The 16,594-nt window shown below is 52.5% G+C and overlaps 3 protein-coding genes across 3 annotated transcripts; all 3 read left to right on the forward strand.

Moving 5' to 3' along the window:
- The first annotated feature begins 8,843 nt into the window (after positions 1-8,843).
- LOC120658405 (expansin-A26-like) lies at positions 8,844-10,453 on the forward strand. The gene is made up of 2 exons (XM_039936679.1): positions 8,844-9,847; positions 9,980-10,453. The coding sequence occupies exons 1-2, from the start codon at positions 9,366-9,368 to the stop codon at positions 10,287-10,289; spliced, it is 792 nt and encodes a 263-aa protein (XP_039792613.1). The 5' UTR covers positions 8,844-9,365; the 3' UTR covers positions 10,290-10,453.
- Positions 10,454-10,957: 504 nt separating this feature from the next.
- LOC120658387 lies at positions 10,958-13,975 on the forward strand. The gene is made up of 2 exons (XM_039936661.1): positions 10,958-11,113; positions 12,329-13,975. The coding sequence occupies exon 2, from the start codon at positions 12,454-12,456 to the stop codon at positions 13,366-13,368; it is 915 nt and encodes a 304-aa protein (XP_039792595.1). The 5' UTR covers positions 10,958-11,113; positions 12,329-12,453; the 3' UTR covers positions 13,369-13,975.
- Positions 13,976-15,686: 1,711 nt separating this feature from the next.
- Positions 15,687-16,592, forward strand: LOC120658445 (auxin-responsive protein SAUR36-like). Its single transcript, XM_039936727.1, has one exon. The coding sequence runs from the start codon at positions 16,042-16,044 to the stop codon at positions 16,498-16,500; it is 459 nt and encodes a 152-aa protein (XP_039792661.1). The 5' UTR covers positions 15,687-16,041; the 3' UTR covers positions 16,501-16,592.
- Positions 16,593-16,594: the final 2 nt, after the last annotated feature.

A 16,594-nucleotide genomic window follows, 5' to 3' on the forward strand; every position in this document is an offset into this window, starting at 1 on the left:
AAGCTGCGTTTCAGTACAGCTTATCACCCTCAGACGGATGGGCAGACAGAGAGAACCAACCAAGTGTTGGAGGATATGCTGAGAGCTTGTGCTATTCAGTATGGTACTAGTTGGGATAAGTGCCTGTCATATGCTGAGTTCTCATATAACAACAGCTATCAGGCCAGTCTGAAGAAGTCTCCCTTTGAGGCATTGTATGGCAGAAAGTGCAGGACTCCTCTCTATTGGGATCAGATTGGTGAAAAGCAGCTCTTTGGCCCTGAGATCATAGACGATGCAGAGCAGATGGTTCAGGCTGTGCGAGAAAATCTGAGGATTGCACAGAGCAGACAGAAGAGCTATGCTGATGGCAAACGGAGGGATCTGACCTTCAGTGTTGGTGATTATGTGTATCTGAAGGTGTCTCCGATGAGAGGAATCCGCAGATTCAATGTCAAGGGAAAGTTAGCACCTCGGTATGTGGGGCCATTCAAGGTGCTAGAGCGGAAAGGCGAAGTTGCTTATCGCCTGGAGTTACCTCTCAGTCTCTCAGGAGTTCATGATGTCTTCCATATATCTCAGCTGAAGAGGTGTCTGCGAGTACCTGAGGAGCAGGCACCCCTGGATGGAGTAGATGTCCAGGAAGATCTGACATATACTGAGCATCCGGTGAAGATTCTGGAGACATCAGAGAGGGCTACTCGGAACAAGCGCATCAAGATGTGCAGAGTTCAGTGGAGTCATCACAGTGAAGCTGAGGCTACTTGGGAGCGAGAAGAGGAGTTGAAGAAGACATATCCAGATCTCTTTGCTAGCCAGCCCAGCTAAATCTCGGGGACGAGATTTCTTTAAGGGGGTAGGGTCTGTAACACCCTAATTTAAATTTCAGTATTTATTAATAAATTTAATTGGCTTTATTTAATTTTCTAAGGTTTATTGTGTTCAGTTGGCATTTAATCTAATTTTTGTTCCTTAATTAATTAAAATTTATCATAGGTTTAAATTTTTGTTGCATTCATGCTGGTGCATAATTTTATTTGAGTGTGGTTTGAATTCAAATTCAAATTTGAATTCAAACTTTGCTTGAATTAGATTTAGAAAGGAGAAGAGTAGGAAAAAGAAAACCCAAACCCTTAACCCAGCCCAAACCCAAACCCAGCAAACCCCAAACCCACCTCAGCCCAGGTCTCCCTCTCCCTTCCCGCGGGCCCACTCCGGCCCAGCAGCAGCCCATCCTTCCTTTCCTTTCCCCGGCCCAGCTCACTCCTCTCTCACTCGGGCCCGATCCACCCGCACGGCCCAGCTCGCCGCGCCCACTCCTCCCTGCTCTCACGCCCGGCCCGCACGCCCCGGCCTGCTCCCACGCCGCGAGCACGCTCCCCTGCCTTACCCTGCTGACCCCCCCGGACCCACTGTCGGCGCCTAACTCCGCAAGCGCCCGCTGCCGCTGACGCCGTGGCCCCAGCTGCCAGCTCCGTCTTCCTCGCGCCCAACGTCCGCGCCGCGTCCCCGTGATCTCCGGCGGCCTTCCTAATCGGGCGCGACCCCCCCAAGATCCCCGGCGTCCCTCCTTTTAAACCGCCCTGAGATCCCCCTGCACCCATCCACCCCTCGCGCCGCCCCGCAAACCTAGCTCCGCCCGCCTCGCCTTGCCCTGCCGCGCAGAGCCCCTGCTCCGCCGCACCGGGCCTCTGCGCCTCCGTGAAGCCGCCGCCCTGCCGCTCCCTAGCCCCCGAAATCCACCGCACGAACTCCGCCCGGAGGCCAAGAACATCTCCGAGCCCGCCGTCGCCCGGCCCCGACTCTGCAGCATGTTTTCGACCGCGCCACCACCTCCGACCGGCCGTCTCCGCTCGACCTCGCCGGCGACCCCCCTTCCGCGACACGCCCCACCCGTTCCAAGACTCGGTGAGGACATTCTCCGCCCGTGCTCCCTTTTTTGGCATGTTACCGTAGTCCGCAGCCCACTCTCGCGGCCCGAGCACCGCGCTCCGACGAGCTCCGTGGCCGCCGAGCCGCCCTCGCCGTCGAGGGCCATGCTCCCAGTCCCGCACCACCTCCCTAGATACCCCAGTGGTTTAGGCGTGTCGCCTAGAGGCTTATAGACCCCAGCCCCGCTCGATTTCCCCCGGGAAGGCCTAGATTGGCGTCTCCGGCGCAGCGCCGCCGCGGGAGCAGAGCTCCGGCGACCCAGCGCCGCCGCCCGCGCCCCCAACCGCCCGTGACCGCCCGATCCTGAATCAACGGCCAAGATTAGATCTCGAGCCGATCTGTTCTAAGCCACCCGATCCGAATCCAAGCGCCCAGATCTAAACGTACCGGTTCGGCCTGCCAGTTTTGCTAAAGAGTCCCTGAAGTTCCTGGGATTCAAGCCGCAGTCTGTGATAGTTCAAAAATATTTCCAAATAGGTCCTGTTTTTAACGCTTAAGCCCCTGGCCTTCTTAGAAATCGAACCCGCGGTCCAGAGTTGTAGTTTTTGCACGTTGGACCCTAGGTCTTTAGTTTAATTGCATTTTAGTCCTCGGTTTTAGCAGAAAAGTCCCTGGAACTTCAGTTTTCTTACAAATAAGCCCCTAGAACTTGTTTTTGGCCTAGTTTATGCGTTTTAGCTCCGTTTTTAGCGTTCTTTCTATCCACGCGATCGTTGTAACGCGTAGAATAGTTTTAGACTAGTTTTGTGCGCTGTTTTCATGTATTGTTGTACTGTTTCTTAGCTTTTTGTTAGTGTTTGCCTGTATGCTTATTTTGTGCATTGTTTTGGCCATGTGTTCGTGAGTAGACGCTGAGCTACCTGAGGAGCCCCAGTACCAGTATCCGGAGCAGCCGTCTTCCGAGCACTTTGAGCAGCAGCCAGAGCAGTACGAGGAAGGCAAGTATAACATGAACAACCCATCACTTTTAAATACGTTTTCATACTGCATTTTAATACTGTATGCCTATAAGGACTGTCCTAGCCACTTTATATCCTTTATATATATCCTTTGGGTTGCATTTTGGTTAGTTGTGCTAGGTTGCTGCGCTATAACACACTCTGGTCCTTTTTAATTAATTTGATTAATGGTTTACTTGAACTTAATTCTGAGAGTGGCCCTCTGTGTGGATGAGTGGCTCACGTCTCGTTAAAAGATGGTTTTTGTAGAAACATGGTTTAGGGGGCCAGCACGGTGCTTACTGCCCGGTTGGCCACTCTCCATAAGGACCGGTTCATAGAGCGACAACCTGGGACAACAGCGCTACCACAAGGCTAGAATGGGATAGACTTGGCGTAATAACTAGATCTTTTTGGTTTGGAGTAACTTACCTGCGGGGCAAGAGTAGTAAGCTTCAATGGTCCCTGCTCCTCCGGCTTGGTCTGTGCTTGGATTGCGCTCCTGTGCTTGTACCCCCGGAGGTGGGCCCCATCGTCGCCGACCTAACTCTCGCGGTTACGCCTTACCAACGAGATTCTTTCTAAAGGCCTCGTAGTGAGTCGCTGGCCATCTCACCTAAGGAAGTGTGATGAACAACTGGCGTAGCTCACGACTTGTGGGTAAAGATGTGCAACCTCTGCAGAGTGTAAAACTGGTATACTAGCCGTGCTCACGGTTATGAGCGGCCCAGATCCTCCTTTTGATTAGTGAAGTTATCTCCTTCCGACGAGGGAGGTGCTTCTCGGGGTTACCTTGGTGGCTTGGTCGTGGTTTGGTTTTCAGTAGTAGCATGATTAAATTTGATTAATTACTATGTAACTGGGTTAATGGTAATTCATCAACTCGTAGTAAATAGCTTTAATAAAATTTTGCCAACACTTAAAAGCTGATGCAGTTGAGTCAGCCAGCCTAGAGCCTCATAGTTTGTGTTATACTTGTTGAGTACAAGTTGTGTACTCACCCTTGCCTCTTCTCTACTTTTTCCTCTTGGCTACGCTACTGCTGCTCAGTTCCTGCCGACACGAGGGAGTTCGTCCAGCGCTACGAGGACTTCTAGGTGCTTCGTCTCCCAGTCGACGTCCCTGTGGCGCCCTGCTTCAGCTTCGGAGAGCTTTTATCGTATTTTGTACTTCGCTTCCGCTGTATCAGACATTTTTGTCATTAATGTAATAAATAACATTCGTATTCGCTTTATTATATCTTTTTACGTGATATGTGCTATGATATACTGTTCATTCTGTTGTATATACGTGTGACTTGATCCTGGCACGTATATGATTGCTCGGTTTATGTTCTTTTATAAACCGGGTGTTACAACCGCCGCGCGTGGACGTCCGTCGCCGCGATCGGCGCCGATGCGATCTCCCTTTCTCTCTTTTTCTCTCTCTTTTTCTCCTTTTCCCCCTTTTTCTTTTCTCTTCCTTTCCTTTTCTCCCTCCTCCTCGCTTCTCCTCTCTCCTTCCTCTGCTCCCTGCCCACGGACGCCCGGCCCCGGCTCCCCGACCATGCCATCCCACTCGCTGCCGAAGCAGCTCGCCGCCGTCCTCTCCCCACGCGCGGCACGCACCTGCTGCCCACGCGCGCGCCCCTGCGCACGCGCGACGCGCTGAACGCACCCGCCGAGCCGCTCGCCGCTCCCTGCCCCGTCCACGCGCACATGTGCGCGCCTGCTCCTGACCGCCCCACGCGCTCCACATGCCTAGATGCCCTCCGCGCCACTCGCCGCTGCCCGACCCATCCCGTCACACTGAGCTCGCCGCGCCGCTCGGCACAGCATCGCCGCCTCGCCGCCTGAGCCCCGCTGCTCGCGAGCAGAGCTCGGCGACAAGCACAGCAGCAGGCCCCCTCCTCCACGTGCACGCCGACGCCCTCGGCGCTCACGCCGCTCCGCGACGCCGACAAGCACAGCAGCCCACCCCCACGCCATTAATGGCGCTATGCCGAGCCCGCCGGCCGGCCACCGCCGTGTTCCCTTCTCTCCACCGCCTTCCACGCTTATAAATAGGCCCCTACGCCACTTCCCCACCACCACAACGCCGACCGCCACCTCTAGCCTCCTCCCCGAGCTCCCAACGCCGCCACCGCCCACCATAGCCGCCGAGCCCCGCCGGCCACCGCGGAGCCGCCTCCTCGCTCCACCTCTGCCCAAGGTAAGGGGCGCAATAGGATCCCCTCGCCTCCCTTCCCCTTTTTCCCTAGCTTCGGGCCGCCGCCAATCTCCACAATGGTGCCGCCACGGTCGCCGTCGCCCGCCGCCGCCCGCCGCCGCGTGTGGACGACCGTTGCCGCGATCGGCGCCGGTGCGATTTCCCTTTCTCTCTCTTTTTCTCTCTTTTTCTCTTCCCCCCCTTTTTTTCTTTTCTCTTCCTTTTCTTTTCTCCCTCCTTCTCCCTTCTCATCTCTCCTTCCTCTGCTCCCTGCCCACGCACGCCCGGCCCCGGCTTCCCGACCATGCCCTCCCGCTCGCTGCCGAAGCAGCTCGCCGCCGCCCTCCCCCCACGCGCGGCACGCGCCTGCTGCCCACGCGCGCGCCCCCACGCACGACGCCCTCGGCGCTCACGCCGCTCCGCGACGCCGACAAGCACAGCAGCCCACCCCCATGCCATTAATAGCCCTCCGCCGAGCCCGCCGGCCGGCCACCACCGCGTTCCCTCATCTCCACCGCCTTCCACGCCTATAAATAGGCCCCTACGCCACTTCCCCACGACCACAACGCCGACCGCCACCTCTAGCCTCCTCCCCGAGCTCCCAACGCCGCCACCGCCCACCATAGCCGCCGAGCCCCGCCGGCCACCGCGGAGCCGCCTCCTCGCTCCACCTCTACCCAAGGTAAGGGGCGCAATAGGATCCCCTCGCCTCCCTTCCCCTTTTTCCCCAGCTCCGGGCCGCCGCCAAGCTCCACAGTGGCGCCGCCACGCTTGCTGCCGCCCGCCGCCGTGGCCAAGCCTCCATGGTCCATCTCCGATCGAGCTACGGCAGGGGATCGCCTCCTCTCACTCCCCTCTTCCTTTTCCCCTCCTCCCGGCTGCCCCGAGGCCCAGGCCGCCGGCGAGGGCCACTGCCGGCGACCCCGCGCTGCTCCTCTATTTTCCAGCGAGGGGAAGGGGAGGAAGAAAGGCAATTTTTCCTTTAGGCCCATGCCTTTCCTTTTAATTTTTAAAGAACCCTCCCACCTCTCTAGTACTCTTACAAAAGAGACCTTCCTATTTTCCTATTCACAAATAAGCCCTCTACCGTATAAACATAATTTTTATTATGCCCCTGCCCTTTTCAGAGTAACCCGATACTTTTTGAAAATTACAATCAAGCCCTTGCCCCCTCATAAATATTTACAAATAGGCCCCTGATCCCGGTTTAACCCCTAAACCTCCCTGTAACCTATCATTTCATGCGCCAAACAATCTCCGATTGATCTGAAACTTTACCACGCCCTTCTTAACATAATTTTGGCCATGCCATTAGAAAACTACCCAGAAATATTACTCCTGTCTCTATATCTTAATTATTTCCGATTCGAGCTCAGCGATAAAACCTTTATTTCTTTTTCTTGATTGTGTGCTTGCTTGTGTGCGTCGTAGATCACGGTGTGAATGAGGGAGAACCCATCGACGAGCAGTACCGCGAGCTAGTGAATGAGGACCAATTCCGCGACCCCGAACCCGAAGGACAGTACCTCGATTAGGACTTCCCGGAAGGCTTTGAGAACGGCAAGTTCAATCTCATCCTTTGATGCATGTTTTGTTCCAGTTTTTATAAACACAACCTATTGGCCTATTTTATAAAACTGTATATATTTTGTCTGCTGAAAATATGGTTGGATAGCCACCCCTTGATTTGTTATAACCATTCCTTGACCACCTAGATTAATGTCTGAATGTAATTTGTTTGGACGTTAATTGCTGCTAGAATGCTTAGGACCTTGAACTCGGTACCACTTGTTTTATAAAAAGGAAATGTGTGAGTGTGTGTGGGAAGGGAAAATGTGGAATTTTCGAAAGATGGGTTTAGACAGGATGGATGGCATTTCTGTGTGAATTGCCAAATAGTGTGCTCGTACCTGTGTGGTTGAGCGAGGAATGGAGATATCCATCTTGTCATAAGTAAGGACTGAGTTAGGGTGTCATCTTGCCTAACTCCACTATCGTGCAAACCACTCGACCGTTATATGGGCAACGGCTTAGCATAAACCCCACTAGTTAGTCTGATAGCCATCAGGAGAGCTGAGAGCAACGGATGATCAAGGAGAAGGGATAAGCTCTGTGTGACTTATGCCCTGGTTAAACCTCAGTGATAGGTCAGTGGCCCCTTGGTGAATCCCGTGGTGGCTAGTCAGGTCTAGCTAAGGTGAGTAATGGTTTTGTTGGGATCTGCACCGACACTAAGGTGATCGTGTTGTGATACCCCACTTGTGGGTAAAGTTGCACACCTCTGCATAGTTAAAACCTATTCGAATAGCCGTGCCCACGGTACTGGGCGAGTTACGGTTTGGTCACACAACTAGTGTTTCTTCTGGGAATGGATGGGTTGGCGTGAGTTGTTTTGGAAAAGTGTCCGGCAGCTGTGCCGTGTGCTACGGCGGATGAGGAGTCCGGTAGTGACTTAAAACTGGGATCCTATGTGGATCAACCCTACGTGTTACCCAGTGCAAGATAATGCCTTTTGAAAACCCCTTTCTTTCAAATAAACTCCTGCATAAAAATTAGCTTTCCGCAGATTAAACCCTAGCCTTGTCCTTGGTTTATCCTGTGTATTATATTCTATTTATACCCCCTCCGTGGGTGTGGTTGGATTTGCTGAGTACGTTTGTACTCACTCCATGCTTAATTTTTACAGAGAAAGATCCGGACTTCGTTCCCGAAGACGTTGAGTAGAGGTTCCGTCCTACACCCAACCTTGCCTGTGGATAGGGTCACCCGCAGAAAGTTCTGTATGGCGCAAGACTCTGATGAACTCTTCGTAGTTAATATCGTTGTGTGGGTTTTAGTTGTTATCCTCGCGATAGTGGCGCTTCACTGCCCATTACCGCGTAGAGTTGTACGATGATGTACCATCTAATGTAATAAATGTGTTATCAGCCTTCGGGGACTGGTATTGTATCACATTTAATTCTTCTCTTATGAGGGGACGCTTCACGGGGACCTCCCGCCACCGGGGAGAGGCGCGGCCACCGCGGAGGGGCTCCCGGCCGGGGAGGGGCGTGGCCGCCGTAGCCTCCCGCCGCCGGGAAGGGCGCGGCCGCCAGGGTCCTCCCGCCGCCGGGGAGGGGCAGGCCGCCGGGGGCCTCCCGGTGGGGAGGGGCGCGGCTGCCGGGGGAGCTCTAAACGGGGAGGGACACGCGCTCGGCCGTCGGCCTCGTGCCGCCTGGGCCCTGCCCTCTCCGGCCGGCCGCGCCGCTCCTTGCTGCCACGCAAGGCCTAGCCCCGCCGGCCATCAGGGAGAAGAGAAAGGGAGACTGAGTGGAGAGAAAGAGATAAGGGAGAGAGAGAGGTGACGGGGAGATGAGAGGGCAAGATAGATAATAAAGAGGCAGTGGGAGCTGATGGTGGGCGATGAAATTTTTCGAACATTGGGCGTGCTCTCCACGAAAATTTTGGGACACTAGCGGGTGCATACATGGCCCGCCAGCACACATGAAGGCTATTTGTGCTAGCGGGTGCTTGTGTCGTAGGCCCAGATCCATTTATGCTGACGGGTGACAACAATGACCGCCAGCATGGTAAATAGAGCACAAATCGTTTGTGGCCTAGTGTGCCCTTCAGGTATTTTGAAGAGTATTGTCATAGATGACAATAACTATTCTATGTAATTTGTAGGTGGACCGTTATTGCTTGTTAAGCATAGCATAACACGGTGTTTTCACCTTTCCCTAACAAGAATTTCAGCTTCCTTCGGGCCCTCGGAATGCTCTCTCTCTCTCTCTCTCTCTCTCTCTCTCTCTCTCTCTCTCTCTCTCTCTCTCTCTCTCTCATAAACAAAGGATGACCAACAGGGGACCACTTCATTCTCGATGAACTGTTTGATCAAACCAATCAATCACTCACGCTAGCAAGTGGCGGCGAGGAGAATGACCTGATTGTTCAAGAGAACGAACAGGTAGGAAGGGGGCGAAGCCACATTCACTCTCACTGCAGGTGCACATGTACCATATGGTGAAAAACAAATTCCTAATAGTTGACTCAACTTTTACCATGTACTAAATTATACCAATTTTGTTCTATGTCATGGAGAATGCACCAGGATCCTATCATCTAGATATCCAGGTCCAGGGTGGGTCAACGGTCGGTCTGGCTAGCTCTTGTCAAAATGCCCAACGCGCGGCCTCCGGTCGCTCCAAGCCATTCATAGTTCCATGGCGCCTCGCCTCACAACCATGCATCTAAAAATGGCATGCAGATGGTCGGCCGGCGCCCACGAACGAGTATATAGCTTCATCTAGCTTGCTAGATTTGCTCGTTGATCGCCCGGCCCAGCCATTCATGTCTGCAGGTTCGCCGTGGACAATGGCGCCGCCGCCTCTCCTCGCGCCGCTGCTGCTCGCCGGGCTCGCGCTGCTGGCAGCCGGCGGCGTCGCGGAGGGCAAGCCCCACGTGAACCACGGCAAGTTCAAGGACGGCCCGTGGACGGTCGGGCACGCGACGTTCTACGGCGGGCGCGACGGGTCCGGCACCACGGACGGCGGCGCGTGCGGGTACAAGGACGCGCTGGCCAAGGACTACGGCGCGCTGACGGCGGCCGTGAGCCCGGCGCTGTACAGCGAGGGCGCCGGGTGCGGCGCGTGCTACGAGGTGAAGGGCGCGGAGGAGGGCGGCGGCCCCAACAAGTCCGTGGTGGTGACGGCCACCAACCAGGCCCCGCCGCCGGTCAGCGGGCAGAAGGGCGAGCACTTCGACCTCACCATGCCGGCGTTCCTCCAGATCGCCGAGGAGAAGGCCGGCATCGTGCCCATCTCCTACCGCAAGTAGTGTACAAAACCCCAAGAGCAACACATCAATGCGTGCCCTTCATTTGACGACGACGATAAAATTGGAACGATCGCACCACATCCAATCGCAATGCATCTGCTGATCGATGATTTCTCCAATCCAACCAGGGTGGCGTGCGTGAGGCAAGGCGGGATCCGGTACACGATCACGGGGAACAAGAACTACAACATGGTGATGGTGACGAACGTGGGCGGCGAGGGGGACGTGGTGGCGCTGTCAGTGAAGGGCAACAAGCGCGTCAAGTGGACGCCGATGAAGCGCAGCTGGGGGCAGCAGTGGACGACGGAGGTCGACCTCACCGGCGAGTCGCTGACGTACCGGGTCATGACCGGCGACCACCGCAAGGCCACCTCCTGGCACGTCATGCCGCGCGACTGGCAGTTCGGCAAGACCTACCAGGCGACCAAAAACTTCTAGGCCGGAGCGCTGCTAAGGCATATGCACCGTTGCATTGTACCTCCTCTCATGCGTAACGATCGACATGCATGAATGGCCTGAACCTCCGTTGCCGCGGAGTTAAAGGGAAAACTAAATAGAAATGCTAAAATCCAATTTAAATTCGTGTTCTTGTGTTGTGCTCACACGCGTCTTCTCCAAGACTCCAACGTATATATAGCAAAGTTTCTTGCAATGTTAAGTTATTAATAGAGTCTGAAAGATCTGGACAGGAAGCCGGCGCCGCAGGCTAAGCCATGGTAGTGATGATTGAGTCATTGAGACATCGCAGAAAGTGGGCGGTACAATTGGTGGCAGGGGTGTCAATTAGTGATTGGTAGGTGCATCTCCAATTTTTTTAGTTTAAATTTTTGTACTAATTCTTCAAAATTTTGACCTCTCAAAAAAATTTCAAAATCAAATCTCATTTTAAAAAATTATTACAAAATTTTAAACTAAATAAGGTAGTCACCAATTTACACCCCGGTAGGTGGGTGGAGTCGTTAACTGATCCAGAATTCCAGATAGATTATGGAGAAAAAGCACTGGGCTTCCATGAGCACAGATCATTTGTCCTCCTAGTAGGCCTCGCGTGGCCCATGAGTTACGGCCCAGTTCACCAATCGTTCCCCCCGGTCGTGTCCCTTTTCTTCCACCCACCAGAGTCCAGCCGAGCGTGAGGGCAGCCACTATTCCAGTACGCCGGCGCTGCTACCCTGCCGCCGTCCGGCGAGGCGGTGACGATTCCGGCAACCGCGCGGCGCGCGACACGTGACTTCACATTCTACGACCCAGGGCGCGAGCTGGTAACCACAGACGCTCTGATCTTGGTGTGGGTTTGTGTTCCCCTTTGATTTAGTTAGGGTTTTCGCCGCACCAGTTGCCCAGTTTCCCCAGTTCACCACCCTTATCAAGCCTCAACATTTTCATTTTTACTAGAGGTTATGCCACGCGAGTGGTTTGGTTCATTCCAATTGGGGTGGGCTGCTGATCTTGCTCCGAAATTTAATTTTTGGGTTCGGCTGGCATAGGAGGATCGATTAGAGGCGCCATCGCTTGGGGTACTGACGTACTGTATTGTGTAAACCTGATGTATTGGGGGTTGGCTGCCCCTCCTGGATCGACCATCACAAACATATCCGATCTTTGGTTTCCCCTAATTTTATTAGAAATGTGGGAAAATGCTACAAGTTTATGAACCCATTTGGATCCAAGTGATAATGGGTGTGAAAGTGCTAAACTTTAGCACTAGCTCATCCAAACGGGAGTGCTAATGGGGTGGGCTATACTTTAGCCAAGACTCAATATCTATCTTTAGCATACATTTGAGTGTTAATATGTGCTAAAGTTTAGTACTCAATTTTAGCTCCTCTAAACGGGCCCTATATCTGATGAACACAATACAGTAGGCCAGATGCTCCAATAGTTGATGTCTAGTGTGAATGCCTATCCCCCATGTAAATTGCACTAAGAGTCTCTGCTTCCCCTATGTACCCCAGTTCGCTGTATTACATGGCTCTTAACTCTTAAGAGCCCCTATCAATGAAAATCAGGTGGGGAGCCTCCCCCTGACCGTAAAAAAATCCTTTTAGTTGACACTCCACAGTGGGTATTTGATCTCTTATTCTCTAAATGCAAGGTGAATCTCTTTATTTGGAATGTTTAGATTTAGATTCAGTACGTGCCGCATGTTCTCAAGTACGAGTAGGCTTTTGGAATTCACAAGGTAACTAGGTAATTATGTGGGCGCATGCATTTGCGCCTAGAAACAGCAGTATCAGCATCACCTATGTCTTGTGAGGTTGGGTTCGAGCAGCTGTAATCACCTGTAGCCACTTAACCACTTTTTCTACATAAAGTACAAAGAGCCATATATCCAAGTTGCTACAAGCAATGGATATGTATTTTAGCGTAGAACCTTGCATCCGTTGGCTGTTGTTGTATTCCTTAATTATGTTTACTATGATACAAGGATGCAATTTGGCTCGGCTATTCACAGTTATTATTTTTTCCTGGAGCAGATTTCTTTTTGCAAGATGACACAGGCAGTGCAGCCACAATCCTGGTCAGATCTCCCAACAGAGCTTGCTGTCCAGGTTCTCTGCCGCCTTCCTGCCTACTCTGACCGTGTCCGCTTTGCTGCTGTATGCCGCCATTGGAGCTTCTCTGCCACACAGCATTGCCTACCTCCACCTGTGCCACACAGCATTGCCTACCTCCACCTGTGCCATGCTTGGCGTTCCCTGATGGTACCTTTTTCAGCTTACCTCACAGAGAAGCCTTCCAATTTCCCGAGAGCATGGGCTATCACAGCTCCTGTGGCGAGTGGCTTGTCTTCTTATGTGATGTCACCTACTCCTTGAAGAATCCCTTCTCCAAGGTCACCTTGACACTGCCTAAACTATCTTGTCTCTGCCCCATTGAGGAGCCTGAGGAAATTGTCAATTTAACTGTCACCCTGGAGGGAAAGATGCCCCAAGAATCTCTGGACATGGATGCTGAGATGTCAGTGTACAAGTTAGTTGTGTGCTCATCCCTCCTTGCTGCTGCCATTATTAACCTTGGGCCTATGTATACCATTGCTTTGTGCCGGCCAGGTGCTGATTCATGGTTTGTAAGTAGACTTCTCAGGAGAGATCAACTCATAGACATGATGTTCTACAGAGGTAAGTTGTTTGTCCTTGATGAGTTCAATAACCTTTTGGCCATTGATGTTGGAGAGGACAACGATAATGGCAAGCTAAGAATCTCTCAGGTTGAGTGCCTCATTGAGACTCGGTCTATTACCATTTTTATGCCGAACGGCGTGTCTTATATCAATGATGTCCTGGTTGAATCACACGGTGCATTGCTTATGATCCGTACAACGTTCTTTGGTATGCCATCTGATGATAACACGGGATGTATGTCAACTAAACCAGTAGGGATTCAATTCAAGGTGTTTGAGGCAGACTTCCATTCGTCGCGGTGGGTGGGTGTGACAAGCCTGGGTGATGACCACACACTGTACATCAGCCAAAGCTACTCCCGATCTCTGTGTGTGTGTCTCAGTACAAGCTAAGGGGGAACTGTATCTTCATCCTGGATGATGGCACTTGCGACTGGTTCTGGAATGGCGAGACAAATTCTTACGTTGTGCACAACATGAGTGCTGGCAGGACCTACATACTGACGCCCTCAGGTTCGTTCAAGGGTGGGAAGGCACCAGTGGCATGGCTCTTCCCTACCTCGTTAATGTGAGAAGTCTTGGAGTTGCAAGTGACCATGTGGCTGATGTTGTATACTATCCGGACTTTCCATTGGCCATTTACTTTCTCCGTATCATATCCCAGGATAATGTAGGAGCTCTGGGCGCTTTGTTTTGAGCCTTGTGGTACTACTGAAAAAATGGAGGCTGGCCATGACCGTCTTCCGCAGCATTTTTATTTTCGGTCATGTGTTGCTATTTGCTACGTCAAGAAGCTGATGCTTGTGTTCTTCTGTGAGCTAAGCTGGATCTGAATCAACTGGTATCAATGCTTAATGCTGTTTGTCAATGATGCATCTGCATGTGTCTGTATAACTCATTATTACTGAATTTGGCTTCATTGCTTCAAGGCACCAGCACTATTATTTACTGAATTAGACATGTCCTTTCTCATGAAATGGCACCAATGAGATTTCATTACTCAATTATAACAGGATGTGCAGAACCACCTTGTCCCAATGACCATTAAATACTTCCCTTACCATTTTTTAACCCAATTTATGGATGTTGTTGCCTCGATTTTTTTAGTAGTCATCTCTCTGATACAAGTTGCTATACTTTGTATCTTTCATATCATTAGATCTGTAACTTGGCCATTTGGACCGAGAGGTTCTTTCGCTGCTTTTACTAAGGACAGATGTGTTAGATGGATGGAAGCAATCTGGAAGTAATCTCTTGGTGATTCTCTAACAAATGCAGCAGGAGTGGCAGTCACCTTTCAGGTTTGGATTCAGAAAAATGCGATGAAGAAAATTGCTGCAAGTAATTAGACCTTAAATTGTGATCAGACATTTATTTATGCAGAGAAGGATGTATATACTGAGCCAGGGAACATGAACACTGGTGCTAACTTGCTTAGCCGCCACCTTCCTTGATCGCTTGCAGGACCAGAAGGCTCTGATGTCCTACTACCTACACTGATGAACTACTGATATACATTCACTGAACTAACAGCAAGCTCTTGCGTAGTGGCACGGCATAGCCATGGTGCTCAGGAACGCCTGCTCTAGCTCGGCAGAGGCGCCTCTCCTGAGCAAGCACATGGCGTACTCCATGACCGCGGTGTCACAGGGCAGCGTGATCCTGCCGTCGTCGCTGCCCCCTAGCCGAACTCCCGCGACATCTGCAGGAGCTCCACGAAGACTGCCGTGCCAAGGCATGCCAATGGCACCTCCAACCGCGCCCCGTCGGCGGTGTACACCGCGCAGTGGCCTTTGCTCGCCATGGAGGTGCAGCACTAGCCGAATCGGCTCCCGTTGCCACCGCCATGGTTAGTTCTTTCTTTCTTTTCTTGGCTGGAAACTGGCGAGCTCTGTTGAGTTCGAAATGCTTTGTTTGAGATGGTGTTCGGAAGCCACCTGACTCTGAATATATAGCTCGCTCGACTACACGGGTGGGATGATTGAGCACGGGACAAGGCCATGAGCACAGTGAGTGCGATGTCGATGCGGTTGCGGGCCAAGGGTTTGGCGCTTGCCGGTGCCGGTGCCAGTAAGTAGTGTTGGAGCACGACGGCCCCGTGCTAGTTGGAGCCAACATGCCACTATGCTGGGTTGCTGGTCGTTGAAGCCAACATGAAGTGTGAGCCTGTGAGGAAGGGACGAGGATCCCATGCTAGTTGGAGCCGACATGAATTGTGACTTGTGAGGGCCACACTCGTTCAGCCAGCAGTTGTGCCATCAGATGCATCAGATGCCACTATTTCAGAGCTGATTTCTTCAGGCTTAAACCGAGGCACTGCACATAGGAAATGGAGACAGGGAAGCATGGACACTATCGCTTGAAAATTTCAAATAAAACGGAGAGGCTGAGAGCTAGTTGTCGACCTGAAATCTTTTAGGTCCTTGTAGGGAACTGACGAACTGTGAGAAGGAGCGGCGAAATGCATGATGTGCTACTGATCCACCAGACCGCAAGCTGAAGAAGTGATATGGAGCTGTCGAGCAACTTGTCTGGGGCGCGTTGAACAGACTTAAACCTGATCGCTCAGAAATGATGTGTTGTGGGCACAAAAACTTTCAGATATCTTAAGATAGGGCACAGCAGAAATCACAGCTAGCAGCAGCTGTACTGACAAATTGGACCCGATACACATGTGGTGCTCAACTCCTTATGACCCATGAGACATGGCAGTATGGCAGCACATTGTGAACTTTGTGATATCCTAGCGATCCGAGTACTTGTACTAGTGGCTCCAACAAGTGCCAAACAGATGGCCCCAGAGAAAATGAGATCAAAATCACACGCTGCTTCTTTCAACACTGCATGTTCCGACTCCATGGCCTTGTCTCTTGCTTGTCTGATATGATTGCTCCACTTGAATTCAATCATCTCCTCTTTGCCCTGACTTATAAATCCGTCATCTTAGCACCCAGCAGTTCACCATTCCATCAGCAAGGCAAGCACTACACCTCTGGCAGCTGAACACCGCCTGATACAAACCGAAGTTCTCTGAATTCTCAGCCAAAAAACCCCGGAGCAGCAACCATGGTCAGTGCCAAGAGGCTCGTTCAAATGGCGAAGAAGTGGCAGAGGATGGCTGCCCTGGCGAGGAAGCGGCTCACGTCGTCGTCGATGCCGCGGAGAGAAGCCGAAGGCTCGTGCGGCGCATCAACGTCGTCGGTGGCAGGCCAGGGCCACTGCGTCGTGTACTCCTCCGACGGGAGGCGGTTCGAGGTCCCGCTGGCGTACCTCGGCACGGCGGTCTTCGGCGAGCTGCTGAGCATGGCGCGGGAGGAGTTTGGGTTCGCCGGCGACGGTGGCAGGATCTCGCTGCCCTGCGACGCCGCGGTGGTGCAGTACGCGATGTGTTTGCTTAGAAGAGACGCCTCCGAAGAGGTCGTGAGGGCGTTCTTGAGCTCCATGGTCAGGCCCTGCCACCACCACACTGTCAGCGGCGTGGCGCCGTCGATGGGACTCATGCGCCAATCAGCTGTTTGTGTATAGCTGTCATTAGCAACTGTGATGTGCAGTAGTAGGTTCCTTGTTTAGCCGGATGTAAGATGATCTGATTGTGGAATCAAATGTTCCTTCATACATG

Source organism: Panicum virgatum, chromosome 2N (genome assembly GCF_016808335.1).
Source record: "Panicum virgatum strain AP13 chromosome 2N, P.virgatum_v5, whole genome shotgun sequence".
Taxonomy (NCBI): domain Eukaryota; kingdom Viridiplantae; phylum Streptophyta; class Magnoliopsida; order Poales; family Poaceae; genus Panicum; species Panicum virgatum.